The 17,330-nt window shown below is 62.1% G+C and overlaps 2 protein-coding genes across 2 annotated transcripts; one reads left to right on the top strand and one right to left on the bottom strand.

Annotated features, from left to right (window-relative positions):
* Positions 1-619: 619 nt before the first annotated feature.
* On the top strand, positions 620-12,046 carry TSPEAR (thrombospondin type laminin G domain and EAR repeats). Its single transcript, XM_086618709.1, has 12 exons — positions 620-713; positions 2,925-3,145; positions 3,221-3,459; positions 3,586-3,676; positions 4,003-4,159; positions 4,572-4,703; positions 5,944-6,176; positions 7,914-8,100; positions 10,466-10,695; positions 10,978-11,165; positions 11,509-11,610; positions 11,893-12,046. Exons 1-12 carry the CDS (start codon positions 620-622, stop codon positions 12,044-12,046), a joined length of 2,028 nt encoding a protein of 675 aa, XP_086474835.1.
* A 2,115-nt stretch (positions 12,047-14,161) lies between these two features.
* Positions 14,162-15,067, bottom strand: LOC104373890 (leucine-rich repeat-containing protein 3). Its single transcript, XM_009979874.2, has one exon. The coding sequence runs from the start codon at positions 15,065-15,067 to the stop codon at positions 14,162-14,164; it is 906 nt and encodes a 301-aa protein (XP_009978176.2).
* Between the last annotated feature and the right edge of the window lie 2,263 nt (positions 15,068-17,330).

The following is a 17,330-nucleotide window of genomic DNA, read 5'->3' on the forward strand; positions in this document are numbered from 1 at the left end:
TTTGGGGCAGGTTGGAGTGGAGCGGAGAGGAAAGAGGTTCTCCCCCCAGTCCAGGCTGCTGAAAGCCCAAGGCTTTTAGGGGCAGGAAGGGTTCCCACCTAGGTGTCTCGGAGCAGAGGTGAATCTCCCACCTTCTCCCACGTGACGCCGGAAAAATGAATCACCCAAAATGAAAGGAAGCAAAGAAAGAAAAAAAAAAAAATTTATTAAAAAAATCCCTCCCCGAAGCCGCCTTCCAGAGGGTTGGGCAAAAGATAAAAGCTCTCCGAGGAGCCGGGACTCCTCCTCTCCCACCACCGACTTCTCATTTAAATGACTGCGCACAGGCTGGAGCCAGCACTGCCTCCGTGGCCGCCCCGGGAGACCCCCCGCCGGCCCCCCGCCCGCCACCGCTGCCGTGCCCCCGGGAGCGATGCCCGCGCAACGGGACGGCAGAGCCGGGGCTTAGCGCCCCAGAAACGACACAGCAGCAGCCCGGGCATGGCGCATCCCCGGGGAGGTGGTCCCATGGGCAGACTGTGCGAGACCCCCCGGGGGGGCTGAGCCGTGTGAATCCAGGTGCGGAGCAGTGGATGGCAGCGGGGTCCCGGTGGATGGACCCGCTGAGGTCAGCCCCCCGATGTCGGCACCGCTGCTGCTCTGGGTTGTCCTTCTGCACTGGACCGCTGGCGGTGGCTCTGTCTGGGGGGGCAGGACCTGGCAACACTGCACAGGTAGGAGCGGAGGCTGGCGGGTGGGCTTTGGCTGTGCCGGGAACCACGCTGGCACCCGCGCGCTCCCTCGATGGGATGTCCGCTGCGCATCCCAAAAAGCGTGCACCGTTTTGGGGGGGCACAGGGCCGCTGCAGGGTGCCCTGCGTGGGGTAGCCTCACCCTGGCAGCCCAGTCTCAGGGTTTTGGTGCCCGGGTGCCAGTGGGCTGAGCCTCAGGGTGCCAGCACGGCGCGATGCTGCCGGTGCCGTGGCTGCCAGCACCCACGCGCGGCGAGTAGTGGGGTTGTCCCTGCACCTGCAGCCCCCTGGTGTGGCACAGTGCCACAGAGAGAGCCACGTGCCCATCCGACGTGGGACAGGGAAGGGCTGGCAGGAGAAATAGAGGAGAGCCATGAAGTTCCCCCTGGAAAGTCCTTCCAGACACAACCCACACCCTCCCTGCAGCAAAACCTCCCGGAAAGTTTGCGTCCCACAGCCCCCAGCTGAGGAGCTGGCATCTCCCGCGGCATTTCCCGCAGGGAAGTGCCAAGAGCAGCTGGAACTAAAGAGGGTCCCGTCCGTGTCCCTGTGCCGCAGGGTCCCTGCCGCGGGCAGTGAAATGCCAGCCCAGTTTTGGGGCTGTTTGGGCCCAGGGTCCGTGTGCTTGGGGCTTGCCTCAGTGTGATGGCGCCAGTATTTACATTCTATTACAGCCAGGATGGCAGCGAGAAGGAAATCTGGGAGAGACCGGAGGGTTTGTGCCCACCGCCTCCTCCCCAAGGTGCTCCGCTCTCCCTGGGGACATCCCCGCTGTCCCCGGGCAGCCTCAGCTGGAGGGGCCCCCGGGGTGTCGCGGCCCCACATCCCTCCTGCCGATGCCCGGCCCCGGTTCCCGGTGCAGCCGTGGTGCCGTCCAGCTGTGGGCAGCCACACTGGTGGGGCCGGCAGCTGCCGGGCACGTGCGCTGCCCAACCTGAAACACCCCAGCTGCTCCGCATGTCTTTGGTTTTAGGGATTTGGTTTTGGTTGTAGGACTTGGTCGTTTCCAGGTCCACAGCCCCTGACCCTGGCTGAGCTCTGTCCCCCGGCTCATCCCAGCCACCCCCCGGGGCAGTCCGAGGCTCCTAAACCCCTCTGTGATTCCAAGCCTTGTGCATTTTCCTGAGAAAAATGGGAACTGGACATTCCCTGAGTCACGCGTTTCCCAAATAAGTCATTTCAGTTAAACCTCTCTCACCAAGGCTTTGTTTTAGGAGCAGCTTAAACTGGTGGGGGGGACCTCACTGGTCTCCCTGCTCCAGGCCGGATGGAGCCACATGAGCAGATTCCCCCTTGCTCTGTCCATCTGGCTTTGGGCTTGTGGGGGTGCCTGGGGGTGGGAAACGCTTCCCCTCTCCAGCTGGTTTGGATTCAGACACCCACCGCTCCAGCCTTGCTCCCCACTCCCCGCTCCTGGCTCTCCCACTGTGCCCCAGCAGCCGAGATTTACTGGTATAATAGGAGGGAAAAGCCCGATCTCGCTGGGGATGGGACAGAATCCGGGATTTTTTAGTCTAGCCGAGTGCTGCTTCGTCCTCCGGGCATCACCACCGAGCCCCTCCGCTACGGACGCCACAGTCCTGCCGGGGAAGCGTTCAAAAATAAAAGCCGTGAGGGTGCCAAGGCGAGGAAGGTTGGCGAAGCACCCGCCACCAGTACAGCCCTTCCCGCGGCTTGCCGAGCCGTCGGACCGATGGCGACCCTGGCACCGTTACGTGGGGACGGCTTTGCCGAGCCGGTGTTCCTCACCTGGGTGATGCGCTGGGGTTGGGCACGTCCTTTCCTCCTCTGGGAAGAGGATAATTATTTAATGAGCGGTTTTGGTGCATGCCAGGGGTGTACGTGCGGGTGTGCAATTAGGGCTGGGTTGGCAGAGCCCGGGCCGGGACTGGAGCGGGGAGCGTCATGCCCTGCCGCCCCGGGGATGGGTGGGTGCCCCGCGAGCGAGCCTGCGGGCGCTGGATCCCCGCCGGCTCCCCGCTGGCTCCCTTGGCTCTGTTTGCGGTTGCTGGTGCCCGTGGATCCCAAGGACACTGGTGGCAGCCTGGGGCTGCCCGGCTGGCAGGTCCCAGTGCCAGGGTCAGCAATCCGGGTGGCAGAGCACGCCACGGCGAAGTGGGGACCCCATCACGCAGTGGGACAGGGTGGGCTGGTTGTTGGCGCCGTGACGCGCTCCGCTGTCTCTCGGCACAGACCTGCGCCCGCTGGACATCCTCTCGGAGGTGGTGCCCGCCGGCCGGCCGGCCCGTGGCATGAGGGTGTTTCGAGTGCAGGGGGTGCGCGGCTTCCAGCTCTCCGCCGCGCGGCCCCGCGCCCTGGGCTTCCCCGCCTCCCGCCTCTTCGTCCACTGCGACCGCTTCCCCGAGGAGTTCTCCATCATCGTCACGCTCCGGGTCCTCGGCGTCCACGCCAAGGTAAGTGCCAACCGGGCACGGAGCGGGCTCACCTGGCCCCGCGGCACGCGGATTCCAGTCTGTGCCCTCCCGCAGAGGAACGAGTACGTCTTCACGCTGATGGCGGAGGAGAGCCCCAGCGTGCTGGTGGGGCTGCGCTACGCCCCCGACAAGCTCCACTTCCTCTTCTGGAGCCAGGAGCGTGCCGGCGGCTGGCAGACCCGCGTCACCTTCCCCAACGTCTCCCTCTCCGACAACCAGTGGCACACGCTCGTCCTGGCCGTCTCCGGCCAGTCCTTCTCCCTGACGGTGGACTGCAGCGTCCCCAAGGACATGTAGGTTGGGGGGCAGCGGCGAGGGGCTCTGGAGGGCTGGCAGGGCGATGTTCCTCCCCGACACGTCCTCCAGCCACCAGCAGACGCCATGAAATTGTGCCCTGCTTCTTCTCTGCCCGTCTGCAGGGTGGTGGAGACGCCGTTTCCAGCCTCTCTGTCGGTGAAGAGAGCCAGCTTCTACCTGGGCAGCAGGAGGAGGAGGAAAGGTCTGTTCACGGTAGGTCCCAACGGCGCAGGGCTGCCCTGGTGCACTTGGGGCTGGCCATGGGGCTGGCACAGTCTCGTTGATACAAAAGTTAGGGCGGTGGAAGCCACCTGCAGCTAACGAGCCCCCTGCCAGTGCTGCCCTTGCACCGGCTCTTAAATCACCAGGGATGAAGATCCTCCTAAGGAGGATCTGATAAACGTGCAGCAATCCACTGGCCCAGGAGGGAGGGCAATGAGCAAGAGTCGGGAGGGAAGTCCAGGGAACAGATCACCTGCAATTCCCATCTCTTCGTCTCGCTGGACTCACTCTCCATCCCTCTGCTCCTGCTTTCGCAGGGCTTGCTGAGACAGCTCGTCCTGCTGCCGGGAGCCGATGCCACCCCTCGGATATGTGCCACCAGGAATTTTAAAGTAGCGACGCTCTCGGTCCCTGCTGTCCTCCAGGATCTGCCCGCGGAGCCAGCGAACAACGAGGTGCTAAAATACCCCTACGGTCAGTAGCTGCCCGCGGCGCGGGCTCGGTCGGCCACCACGTGTGTTGAGGAAGGTTCTTTGCGTGGGGCTGGGCACAGAGCAGGGGCAGAGGGTGTCCCCAGCACTCTCTGTTTCTCAGCGTGTGTGTGGGGGTGGGATCCCTGTCCAAAATGCCCCTGGAGAGCCAGGGTGCCCCTGCCCAGGTCCCTTGGCAGTGCTGGGCTGATGCTGGTAGCCCCACGGGTGCCAACCCCAAGGGTTTTCTCAACTGGTGACTTCCCAGCTCAGGGCTGGGATGCCACTTCCCCCATTCCCTGGTGCCTGTCATCAGGATGGGACCGGGATGTCCGACCCTCCGTGGGTACGGGGATAAGCCTCACTGCTCCTCGTGTGCCCTAAGAGGCACCTGCCTTGCTCCTCCCCGTGCCCAGAGACTGACACGAAGGTGACGCTGGGGTCCCGGCCGCCCTGCACCAAGCAGGAGAAGGCGCAGTTCTGGTTCAACGCCTCCCGGCGAGGGCTGTACCTCTGCAACGGCAGCGCCTGGATTTCCATGCTGGAAGGTACTGGTGTGCCGTGCGCTCTCGGGGACGGAGGGAGGCTCTTGCAGCAGAGGGGGAGCAGAGATTCACCCTTGATGGCGATTTGGGGCAGGAACCAAGTCAGGCAACAGTGGAATGATGGGGCTGGGGTGTCTCCTTACCTCTCCCCAGCCTGGCTGGACTTTCTTGGTGCCCACCCTGACACTTCCAGCCCAGCTGTGGATGCAAGTGCCTCCATGAGCCAGCTCCATGATCACTCCCACAGCACCCGTGTCATCCGTCCATGTTATCCATATTGGTCGTCCCTCCTGGGGCTCCTCTGGTCAGGAATGAGCCCTCGGTTTGTCCATGCAGGACACCTCACCCCACGGAGAGCCATGCCCAGGGTGCTGGGGTGCTCCCTGCCACAGGGTCCCAACCACGCAGGTGCTGACAGTACTTGTGGGGTGCACAAGAAGGAGCAGAAAGACTCCTCTGCTGCCAGAGGTACCCCGTGGAGCGATGGGAGGGTGGCGTAAGCAGGTCCCCGTGTTGTCTCAGCTCTGGTGGCCTTGGTGCAGAAAATAGTGGGGCAACGTTGGAGCAACAAGGTGGCAAATCAACCAGGGCCTGGAGGGATGGACGTTATTGGATAATGAAATGAATTTTGCCCGCTGGCACTCTCCCACTTGCCCCATGCGATCTGCCCAGGATCCCTGGGGCATGCCTGCAACCGTGCTGTCCTTCCCCCCCCATCTCCCAGGGTTTTTCTTGCGCTGGTGCCCACGTGGTGGGTTTGGACTCCCCGTCCTTCCCTACCTCTGGAAGTCATCGGGATTGGCACCGCGTCCTTGTTTTCCCAAGGAGACCTCGTGCTGGGATCTAGCTGACCTGGTGCCACCAACACTGGCCCTTCTTGTAGCCCTTCTCCTGCCATTTGTCCCTTCCAGTGCCCACCCCTCTGCCACTAGGACCACCCTTAGCCTTTCTGTTCGAATTTTCAGCATTAATTCTAAAAGTCTTCTCTAAGTTCTTCCAGAGCTCATGCTGAAAACACCTGGTGCAGGGAGGGCTGCTGCAGGTGGGGATGGGTTGTCCTGGCTGGTCTCAGCAGCCCAGACCTTTTCGTTGTAGGTATCTTCTCCTCCTCCTCGTTCTTTATAAAGCTCCACTCAGCAGCAAGCACCACCGAGCCAGCTCCGCTGTGCCACGCGGGACTCCTCTCCAGGCAGGGTCATCTGGTTTTAACCTCGTCCTTCTTTTGTTTTCTGTGGTCTCCTAGTCAGACAGAGGCTGGACTATGTGGAGGAGTACCAGAACCTGGTGACCAACTCTGAGACGATGGGTGTTGAGGTCTTCACCATCCCCAAAGTGGGACTCTTTGCAGCCACTGCCAACCGGTACACCCCGCCAGGATCGGCCATCTATAAGTGGACCGACGGGAAGTTTGTGCCCTACCAGAACATTCCCACCTACCAAGCTCAGTCCTGGAAGTATTTCACCATAGGAAAGAAGGTGAGGCTGCCTAGAAGATTATTTCAGTGCCTCCATATTTCAATATATTCAACTGCAACTGCCCAGCACTGCCTTCTCTGAAGCCCTGAGCCTCGGGCATGGTTTAGGGAGTGAGTCCTTCTCTCTTCTGTCATGGATGAGGTCACACTGGTGCACGTATTCGGCCAGTAAGGGTCTGGTGGCTTTGCTCTCTCTCTCTCCAACCTTCTGCATTTTTTAAGCCCTCTTGCTTTTAGGTCATTCCAGGACTTTAGAGCCCTCTCTCCTCTCCTGGGCAACCTGCTGTGGGACTTCTGCAGGGTATCTGCCCCGCTTCCTGGGGAGCTACTTAGCACTTTGCTCCCCCATCCAGCTGTGTGCTCCGGGGTGCAGAGGGATGGGCAGAAGTCCTGCCTCCAGGCTCGGTGGCACCGGCAGCCCGGCTGTTTGGAGACAAATGGTCCACGTCCCTTGTCACCCACCCAACGGTGGGGTCCTGCAGAAAGCCTGCTCAAGTCCTGAAAATGCAGCTGCGTTCAAAGCGGGCTTTGGGCTGGCAACATGCCCATCATCCACAGCACTGCGCCTGCTCTGCAAAGCTCCGGCCGCAGCCTCGTGGGCAGGAGATGGGATGGATTTATCCGCTGATGGGAACCATCCTGAGACTCCCCAGTGCTAGTCTGGACCCACAACACCCGCCTTGCAGTGACGCTGCAGGGGTAGAGAAGACCACTGTGCCGGGGAGTCCCAACTCCCCATGGTTCCTGCACAGCGAAGCACCCGTCTTGGTGCCCACCAAGGCTCATGTGCTCCAGGTTTGCCATCAGGTCTTCACCAAGAAAAGCTTGCTCAGACTTCCCAGGCAGGATGGCTGCTCTCCTAGGACAGGTTTTCTAGTTGGGGCTCGCTCGGTGCTCCGGAATGGCCGGGGACAAAGCGGGTGCCCTGCATGCTGCCACCCATGCGTGGCACGTGTCTGCGTGGAGGTGACCACCAGACAGATGTTGCCCCAGCAGTGATGCAGACCTCGCCAGTTGGCTCAGGTTCCTTGCACACGTTGCAGGTGTGATGCACCTCTGTAGGCATCAGCACATCGTTCCTGCACCAGGACCTGCCGATGCTCTGCTGGGATGGGTAGAAGAGCCCCAGGGGGCTTTGTCAGGGTCTCCTGGTGGCTCCTGTCAATGGAGATCAAGGGACCAGAGGTTCCTGAGTTGCTGGGTTGGATCCAGGCCTTTCCCTTCCCTCTGAAGCTGTGTTTCTGGAGATGTTCTGAAGGGACTGCCAGGGCTGGGGCTCACAGGGAGAGTTGCCTGGCATCAGAGGACCTGGGACAGGCCACCGCTGAGCGGGGAAGGTCTGTGTCCTCGGGGTTGCCGAGCCTCAGCTGGACAAAGCCCCAGGCTGGTGCTGGCAGGGGTCCCGTGCTCCTTTGGGACCCAAACTGGGGCAAAAGCTCTGCCGCTCCGTACGAAACAGCGTGGCTCTACCTCTGGCTCCAAGGCCACGGCTGCCAGTCTCGTCCTTGCGGGCGCTGCTGTGGCCATGCACAAAGACCCCCCACCGGCCACCGGGTCCCCGTCCCCTCTCGGGGTCCATCGTGCTGCTCCCTGTCACCCAGGGCTGCCTTGCCCCACACCGGCCACCTCGGCCCCTGGCCCCGCATCCCACGGATGCCTGCTCCCACCCTGCCCGTGCTTGTTCCGCGCCCCTTCGGAGAGGGGAAAAACCAAGATGTCCTGACTTGTTATTTTTCAGATCTTCCTAGCAGTGGCTAATTTTGAGGAGAATGACGGAGGTCAGGAGTTCTCTGTAATATACAAGTGGAGCCGCAGGAAAGAGAAATTCGTCACGTACCAGAGGATCACCACGCACAGCGCCAGGGACTGGGAGGCGTTTGTCATTGAGGGAGAGGCTTTCCTGGCAGTGGTCAACCACAGAGAAGGTACCAAGCCCTTATATTGCCTACTTGGCCGGCTCAGCTGGGCCGGGTGGCCCTGGGGTGACGCCGGGGACCAAGGCGCCCTGCCGCAGGCACCCTGCTCGAGAGCATCCTCCCGTTGACATGGCAACACTGCAGCTCGCTGCGCATCGTCTGCCAGGGCGTAGGGCAAAGCCGGGCAGTGCCTGCAGCTCGGAGCGCCGTGTCCCTTGGGAAGTCCAAACCCTGGTTTTAGGAGAGGAAGCGGCTGGCACAGTCCCCCGCTGGGTTTCTGGCTGCGGGGGACAAGGACAGGAGTGGGGACGGTGTCTTTGCTGACCCTCTCTGCTTCTTTTCAGTTGTTTCCCCAACTCTCCGTAACGCGGTGGGGTGGTGAGGGCAGCTGCAGGGGCTGAGCCTTTGGAGAAGCCAAAGCCTGGGCCTCGTGGGTGCTCAGGAGACCGAGGGAAGCCGAGTGAGAACCTGCTGATGTCCCCCCCGTCCCTGGGCACCCTGCAGATGTGATCCAGCCTCGTTCCCCTCCCAGGCCATGAGTTGTTCTGGGTTGGGGCGTGCGCCCCTCAGCACGGGGGATGAATGGGTCGATGCCACAGCTCTGGCTCTCCAGGATGCTCCCAGGCGGGTTCGGATGCTGGGCCAGTAGGCTCCTTGCCTGCCATCAGGGCTGGCTCCTGGGGCATCAGCTCCTCTGGCACCAGGCTCAAAGCTGGTGGCAGGTTGCTTGGGCACCAGTTGTCTGTGAGATGGGCTAGAAGCACACCTGTTGGACCCCACCACGGCCAATCTGGGTGAGACCTACTCCCATGGCAGTGGCAGCAGAGAGGTCCCTTCAGTGGTGATGCACGTCATGCAGGGGTTAAGACCACCATGGCCAAGCCAAACTGGGGATGTTCCCCTTAGCGGGTGGTGGAGGGTCAACCTCCTGACTGACCAGTGCCAGCCTGAAGGTGCAGAAAGGTTTTAGCTTTCAGGGTCCCACACAGACATGAGGTCGAGATGCTTGAACAGAGCCCAGGAGCTGGATGGGGCATGTGCTTCGGTGCTGGTAGGCTCCAGCCGAGCGCTCAGCATGGGGCATCTCCTCCCTCTTTCTGGAGTTCACGCCATCAGCAGGGATTGGCACATGGAGGTCCCGGGCCAGCTCCAGCGCTTGGCAGCTGAGCACGGGCACTTAGCAAAGGAGCGCTGAAAAACGTCAGTGCAGTGCCGTTCCAGCTGTGGCCCCCTCCCAGATGTGCGAGCTTGGCTGCGAAGGGTGACAGCAGCCTGGGACGTCAGCAGCCTAGGGAATTGCCTGGGACTGGCCCTGCTACATGTGGCCACCCCGTAGCAGAGCTTGGCTGTCCCAGGACGCTGGCACGGTGCCTCTGGTGTGCTGGTGCGTGGGGAGGCAGCACCCTCCGTCCCTCCTCTGCCAGGGGCTGCCGCGAAGCTGCCGCTGCGCACTTGGGAACAAGTTGCCAGTATGTTTGATGAGGATGGAGGCTCTAGGTGGGGATGGAGGCTCTAGGTGGGGGATGGAGGCTCTAGGTGGGGATGGGAGGCTCTAGGTGGGGATGGAGGCTCTAGGTGGGGATGGGAGGCTCTAGGTGGGGATGGAGGCTCTAGGTGGGGATGGGAGGCTCTAGGTGGGGTGGGAGGCTCTAGGTGGGGTGGGAGGCTCTAGGTGGGGGATGGAGGCTCTAGGTGGGGATGGAGGCGCTAGGTGGGGGATGGAGGCTCTAGGTGGGGATGGAGGCTCTAGGTGGGAGTGGGAGGCTCTAGGTGGGAATGGAGGCTCTAGGTGGGGATGGGAGGTTCTAGGTGGGGGATGGGAGGTTCTAGGTGGGGGATGGAGGCTCTAGGTGGGGATGGGAGGCTCTAGGTGGGGGTGGGAGGCTCTAGGTGAGGATGGAGGCTCTAGGTGGGGGATGGAGGCTCTAGGTGGGGGATGGAGGCTCTAGGGGGGGATGGAGGCTCCAGGTGGGGATGGAGGCTCTACGTGGGGGATGGAGACTCTAGGTGGGGATGAGAGGCTCTAGGTGGGGATGGGAGGCTCCAGGTGGGGGATGGGAGGCTCCAGGTGGAGGATGGAGGCTCTAGGTGGGGGATGGAGGCTCTAGGTTGGGATGGAGGCTCTAGGTGGGGAATAGACACTCGGGGAGGGATAAAGGCTCTAGGTGGGGATGAAGGCTCTCGGTAGAGATGGAGGCTCTAGCGTCTCTTTGGCTACTTCTTGGGGAGCAGTTGGTCACTAGCAAACAGCCTTGCAACCTGCTGGCAAATATTGGCGTAGCTGAGCCTGCTCTGGGTCTTGTTTCTTACGTGAGCCAAGTATTCCTTTTCCTCACGGTGCACATCTGTCTGTCTGTCTGTCTGTCTCCCCCAGGGAATAACCACAACATAGACAGCGTGATATACAGGTGGAACCCCAGGACAGGGTTGTTTGAAACCAACCAGACCATCCCTACCTCTGGAGCCTATGACTGGGAATTTTTCACCATCGGGCCGTATTCCTTCCTGGCTGTGGCTAACACGTTCAACGGCACATCCACAAAGATCTACTCGCACATCTACATCTGGCTCAGTGGCTCTTTCCAGCTCTTCCAGTCCATCCTGGTAAGGCTTGGCCACTGATCAAACTCTACTCCTCGGGTTTAGACAAGCCAAGGAATAATTACAGAGACTGTTGCTCTTCAGTCCCCTGGAAAGGTGGTGATAGTCTCCCGCTGATTGTCCCATAGGGATTGACGGAGCGAGGTGTATTTTTTTTCCTTGGAGGCTTTAGGAGTGGGTAACTTCCCTGCTGCACGTCCAGCAGGTCCCCCCATGCCTCGCAGCGTCCTTGGCTTGCAAAGGCTTGTCCACATCCAGCTTCTCATGTGGTTTCCTTCCCCACAGACTTTTGGTGCTGCCGACTGGGAGGTCTTTCGCATCGGGGACAGAGTCTTCCTGGCTGTTGCAAACAGCCACAGCTATGACAGCGGGATGCCAGCACCCTCTAACTTCTACGCCATCAACTCCTCCATCTATGAGCTCAACGTCACTGCCCAGATGTTTGTCAAATTCCAGGACGTCCTCACCTACAGGTACCTGTGCAGAGTCAGGTGCTCCTCAGCCCTGAGCAACCTGGAGGTCTCCTGGAGAGTCCATGGGGGCTTGCACACTGCCAGGGATCGAGACTGGTGGGGAGGGCAACGGGTGACAAGTCCTTGGCACTGAATCCCAGTGGGAGCTAGGAGAAGGCCCTGGCTTTGGGAATGAGGGTGGATTTCCTTTCAGGACCAGCCTGGGAAGAGCAGGGTTTTCTGTGTATCATCAGGGCGGCAGAGATTGGGGTGGGGTGGAATCAGCCCCATGGACGTGCAGCCCCTTCCTCAGCTGGCCACGGAGGGGCCGCCTCACCTGCTCCTCTGCTTGCTTCACCCCCAGTGCCCTGGACTGGGAGTTCTTCTCGGTGGGAGACGACTCTTTTCTGGTGGTAGCGAACTCCTTCGACGGCTTCACCTTCTCCGTTAACAGCATTATCTACAGGTACTGCTGCAGGAGCAGGGCAGGGGTGGGGGGTTGTCCCAGCAGGAAGAACCCGGCCAGAAGCCCAGCGCGGGGGCAACCTCTGTAGATGCTGGTGCATCTGCCCAGGGAGGACAGACAGGGCTGCTCCCTGTTTCTGGAGAGGTTTCCGGGCAGGAACGAGAAGCCCCAGTGAGAGACTTCTCACCCTGAACCACAGTGGGGAGGTGGGAGATGCCAGCCCCACGGCCCCCTTTCGTGTGCTCAGCTTGTGCCCCGAGAGCTGACTGCCCCCCCTTGCAGGTGGCAAGGCTATGAAGGCTTCGTAGCAGCTCACCACCTCCCCACCGTTGGCTGTAGAGACTGGGAGGCGTTTCACACCGCCGAGGGCTCCTACCTCCTCTACTCCAGTGCCAAGGAGCCGCTTTCCAAGGTGCTCAAGCTGAAAACCACCTGAGGTGGCCGAGACACGCTCAGCCCATCGCCAGGATCAGGGCAAGCTGGGGATCGAGGTGAAGGTGGACCACAGCGCCCATGGATGGCCCCAGCACCAGCTGTGGGGGCCAGCTGGTTGTGTGTTCTGCAGGATGGGGAGGAGGAGGAAGGGAGCTGCGGGGCTCCCCGCAGCCTTCTTGGGGGGCTGGCAGAGGGGCTGGGACCTGCTTGTCTACTGTTTCTCCTGGGCAAGTTCTCCTGCTGTGCTCCAGAGCCATGTCGTACCCAGGGTGCCTGGAGCCCAGGTGTTTCCCCGGGCTCACCGGGACCCTGGTGCTTGGCAGTCTCCTGCCAGGAGGGACCCAGAGGTGCTGTTGGTTGCATCCAGAGCTTGTCCAAAGCCAGCGAAGAAAGAGACTGAGGGGAGCGTGTGCTGCCAGGGGGTCTGCGTGGCAGTGGGGATCAAACAATGTGGGAAATGGGGGAAAACGGTGGCTTCGGGCTTGGCTCTGGCTGCCCAGCGCCTGGGGCTGCGATGGTGCTGAGGACCCATCTGCTTCGACATCGCACGCCATGCTTCGTGTCCATCTTCCACCCCAGCCCGCAGCCACAGGTGGCTGCCCGCCCTCCCGCTCCGCCGGGGCCGGTTTCGGTGGTCCCTGCGAGTGCCGCGCACGTGGTGTACAAATCCAGCGACGCTGGTCCTTGCACCCCTTCGCGTGAGGTTAGCGACTCCCGAGCAAACCTGCTGGGTGTTGGGACCCATCCAGCTACCGTGGGCAGGGGAAGGACCCCAAACTGCTCCAGGTGGAACTGTGGCCTCTTTTCTTTTCCTCACCTTTGTCTGGGGGACCCTTTTGCTTCACCAGAGCTCTAATAAAGTGTGTGTGCCCAACCTTCGTCCCACGCTCAAGCTGTGGGTACCGGAGCTGCTCTGCCCGTGGCAGAGGCCTCCTTCCACCCAACAAGCCACCTCCAAACGAGATGGGGCCACATCCGTGGCCATAGGTGGCCCACAAGGACGATGTCCCCCTCCGCCTCCTCCCACCCGGGACCCTCTGCCTCTCCCAACTGGCCCAGAGCATCACTCAGCCTTCCCCGGCCCTGGGTTTCCTGCTGGAGTTGGGCCACCCACCCTGGTGCTGGGGAGCCCGCAGGAGATGCCAGCCTCACCAAGAAGGGGCTGAGAGGGGTCCTGGATGGAGTCACCCCGGGGTCCAGGTGCAGGAGACCCGCTGCGGGCAGGCTGTGCCAGGAAGGACCATTTCTTGGGAGGCAAGGCAGAACTCGATTTGCCTCCATCGCGCTGAGCTCGCGAGCGGCGTCTCTAATTCGGTCCCGAGGAAGGGCAGGATGAGGCGAGCTGAAGCAGGTGGGATGCAGAGGCACCGTCTGGCCAGCTGGCCCCTGCTCAAGGTGGAGGGATGGAGGGGATGGAACCTGATGGGAGGCGAGCTGGTACGTCCAATTTAGGTTGGTCTGCTTTGGGAGAGATGGAATTGGGACAAGTGCAACCCCACCAAGCACTGCCGCCCTCCCCGGATGCCCAGCACCCAGCACAGACCCTGGGGGCTTTTCCTGCGTGTGGGGGCTTTATTGAGAAATCCAAAGTTTGGGAGATCCCCCCGGGTTGCTGGCGGTGGGCAGAGGCTGCCGAGATGCCATGCAGCGGCTGGGGCCCGTGTCCTGCTCTCTGCGAGGCTGGTCCCTCACTGGAACCAGGACAGGGTGACCTGTCCCTCTGCACTCCAGGCTCCAGGGACCTCCTGGCCCCACAGAGTCCCCACCCTCATCTTTCCTCCCCCCACAGGGGCTTGTTCTCTCCAAGCCTGTGGACCATGAGCACGTGGCTGGGGCTGCTTTCCCTGCGAGCCCAGCTCTGGCAAGGGAGAAGGAGTCTGCGTGGGGGGGGGTTCCTCCCCAGGAACCTGGGCTCCGTAGACCGGAGCGTGGTGTCCCTCCCCCGTGTTGTTTGCTCACACTCAGTCCCAGCATCGCTGGGGACAGGCATAGTCAGTGGCACTGGTTTGTGGGACCGGAGCAAGCACTAGAAAATCCTGCAGAGAAGCTTTGAAGCCCACCAGGTTGCCACTGGCTCCCTGCAGAGAAGCTGGGACCTGGGCACCCCAATCCTGCGCTACAGGGCGGTGCTGGTGGTCTCTGCGTGGCCCTGGGTGCTCGGCAGTGACGTCAGGTACTCCACGTGCTTGCAGGTGTCCTCTCGATTGTGCCGGACGTAGCAGATCACGTAGACGATGACCATGGCAAACCAGCCGAACATGGTGACGAACATGGCCACGTCCGTGGTCCTCTGACGCACGCTGCAGAAGTTGACGCCGGCGTCCAGGACCTGGAGCAGCGGCTTGCCCACGTACTCCTCGCGCGGGGCCGTGTGGCAGGTGATGTCCTGGACGGAGTCGGGGTCCAACTGTGCTTCCCACAACACCTCCTGCAAGGCACACTCGCAGTGCCAGGGGTTGTTGGCCAGCCGGAGCTTGGCGTTGAGGGCCAGCAAGGCCTCCTTGGGGATGCTGCGGATGCGGTTGCTGGAGAGGTCGAGGGTGCGCAGCCCGGCTGCCACCCCTCTGAAAGCTGCCCTGTCGATCTTCTCGATGGCGTTCCTGGAGAGATCGAGTTCCTCCAGGTGGGAGAGATGCCTGAAGGCATTGCTGGGGATCCTGGTGATGCTGTTGGCATCCAGCTTGAGGAACACCGCGTCTTTGGGGATGTCCTTGGGGATCTCCTCCAAGTGCCGGGAGCTGCAGACCACAGCCTTCGCCCCCGCCCGCTCCGTGCACTGGCAGCTCGGGGGGCAGGAGCTGCCCCAGGGGACCCACAGCAGGAGACAAAAGAAAGCCTGGGCCATGCTGGCTGCCGGCGTGGTCCTGAGGGTCATCTTGCTCCTGGCCAGCTCCTCATGGCTGCTGCCGATTCCCCACTGGCTGCAGCAGCTCCGGGGTGGCTGGGTGGCTCCTCCACGCTCCTGTAAAGCCTCTCCCATTGCTGGAGGAGAGCGGTGGGTGGAGGGGACATGACACGGCATTATTTCCTGGAACGCTGCGTACGGCTCGTGTGATGTGCCCTGGCAAAGCCCTAGAGGCTGGGCTCAGGAGAGCAAGGGCAGAATGATACCGGCTACCATGTTCTCCAGGACGGCTTAATTTGGCTGAAGATTAATTATACCTGGACATAGGGCTGCAGAGATTCAAACCCCCACCACCACCCACCCCCTGTCTCTGCACAGACCACCCCAGCAGGCACAGGGTGCTGCAGGACAGGGGGTGTCGAGGCGGGCATGCCCTGGGAGCCTGTGCCCCAGCCTGCTGCCAGTTTCCACGTGGGGTGCGATGATTTGCTGCGGGACACCAGCAGCAGTAAATTCCTCTCTCATCGACCCCGAGTGTTAAAAAAAACCCCATGAGTCAGACTCCCCGGATCATCAGACTGGCTTAATCACCACCGGGTTTTTAAATAACAAGATGTGGAGTTCTTTCGCTTTCCCCATCTGGTCCCCGAGCTGGTACAAGTCCCGTTTCCAAGGGATTTGCCAAATTGGGGGTTTGGAGGTGACTTCAGTTTTTTAAAGTAAACAAAGGGTACGGTTTAATAACCTGACTCCAGGAGCTGGAGCTTCAGAGAGGGAGTCACTGTCACAGTAAAGGGAGTGGTCTGGGTGATCCCTGCTGGGGACAAGGCAGGAGGTGAAACAGATGGGCATCCATTCCCGTGCCCCTTGGTGCTACTCACATCTCTCCTGCTGCCCTGGTCAGGCTGCGGGGTGGGGAGAGAGATCCCTGTGGAGGGGAAAGTTGGGGGGTGGGACCCCCGACAGACCCTGGGAGCCTTTCACCTGGGAATGAGGTTGTCCATGGTGATCTCATGAAGAGACCAGGTGGGCACCGAGTCGTTATCCCTCTGGTACCAGCATCCTTGCTAATGGCATCCCCCTGGTAACAGCATCCTCCAAGTACCAGCATCCCTCAGGTATGAGCATCCTCAGGGATCACCCGGAGGATGCCCACTCCTGAGCGGTGCTGCCAGGAGTGGGGGACTGTGCAGGGGACTCTTCCAGGGGACATTACGCCGCTCTGCCCGGGAATCCCTCTGACCCCAGGAATGCCGCCGGGCTCTGCCAGCCCAGGGAAGCGAGGATGCACTTTGCGATGCTGGTTCCCACCGCCCGCCCCAGCCTGCCCCCGCCCCGGGAAGGGCTCTGAGGGGCCGCAGCCACCCCAGCCGCTCCCCACTGGGGGCGGGGGTGATGCCCAGCCGCGGACCGCGCTCACGCCGTGCCCGGGGGCCGGGCAGCCGGAACCTTCCCGGGCGAGGGGCGTGCGGTGCCGGGGCCCCGCCGGGCTCCCCGCAGCAGAACCGACCCCCAACCACCACCCTCCTCCACGGAGTCCCGGGGGTTCCTTACCAGCTCCGCTCCGGTTCCGGCTCCGGTTCCGGCGGCGGCTGCGGTGCGCGGCGGCTCGGCCGCGATCGGGCCCCACCTGTTGCTGCGGCTGCTGCCGCCGGTGCCCCCGGGACGGGCGGTCCCCGCCTCGGTGGCACCGGGCGGTGCAGGGGCGGTGCGAGGGAGATGGGGAGGGGAACCGGGGGGTGCCCTGTGGCAGCGCGGGGGGTCCGGGCAAGGAGAGGGCCGGAGCAGGGCGGTGGGGCCAGCCGGGCAGCGCAGCCGCGGCTGCTGCGGAGCCCTTTCGTGCTCTAATTGAGTGATGCTAATTAGGTTTTGGCAATTCTTCTTAGGCTGGGGCTGCTGCTGCTCACTGGGTTCGGGGCTGCGGGTCCAGGAGCTTTATCAGATGGTGGGATCAGGCTCGCCAGTCCCTGCTCAGCCGTGCCCAGGCCTGGCCCTCCCTGCGCCTGCATCTCCCGTCTCAGCGATGGGAGCCCAGGAGCAGCTGTCGGGCAGGCCAAGGGCACCGGGAGAAGGTGCTGTGCTGCCACCTTGGCACGCAGTTTGCTTTCCAGCAGCTTCTCAACGTTGGCTCCAAACATGTCAAGAGGGGTGAGCGTGCAAGCAAAGTGAGTTTGTGCGACAAGATTGGGGCTGGGAACGCTCAAACTGGGATCATTGTGGAGGTGCGCGCCGAGCGTGGCCCCCCAGTTAAACAGCCGTGACAGACCACCAGCCTTCAGTTATTTAACACAGGTTTTATTGAGCTGGGTTGGCTGAAGTGCCAGTCTGACCCACCCCCTCCCCTTGCCAAGCCCCAGTGCGTCACTGATGGAACCGCCGTTGTGCTGCGGTGGCCACCGCTGTGGGAAGAACAGCCCTGGCTGGCCAGTGTCTGATCCAG

Source organism: Tauraco erythrolophus, chromosome 11, assembly GCF_009769465.1.
Source record: "Tauraco erythrolophus isolate bTauEry1 chromosome 11, bTauEry1.pri, whole genome shotgun sequence".
Taxonomy (NCBI): domain Eukaryota; kingdom Metazoa; phylum Chordata; class Aves; order Musophagiformes; family Musophagidae; genus Tauraco; species Tauraco erythrolophus.

What these genes read in the sequence shown, in the direction of transcription:
- TSPEAR (XM_086618709.1), top strand. Translation starts at nt 620, where the DNA reads ATGTCGGCACCGCTGCTGCTCTGGGTTGTCCTTCTGCACTGGACCGCT. An exon ending in TGCAGCGTCCCCAAGGACAT is followed by an intron (nt 3,460 to 3,585) that starts GTAGGTTGGGGG and finishes GCCCGTCTGCAG; the next exon opens with GGTGGTGGAGACGCCGTTTC. An exon ending in CTGGATTTCCATGCTGGAAG is followed by an intron (nt 4,704 to 5,943) that starts GTACTGGTGTGC and finishes GTGGTCTCCTAG; the next exon opens with TCAGACAGAGGCTGGACTAT.
- LOC104373890 (XM_009979874.2), bottom strand. Translation starts at nt 15,067, where the DNA reads ATGCCGTGTCATGTCCCCTCCACCCACCGCTCTCCTCCAGCAATGGGA.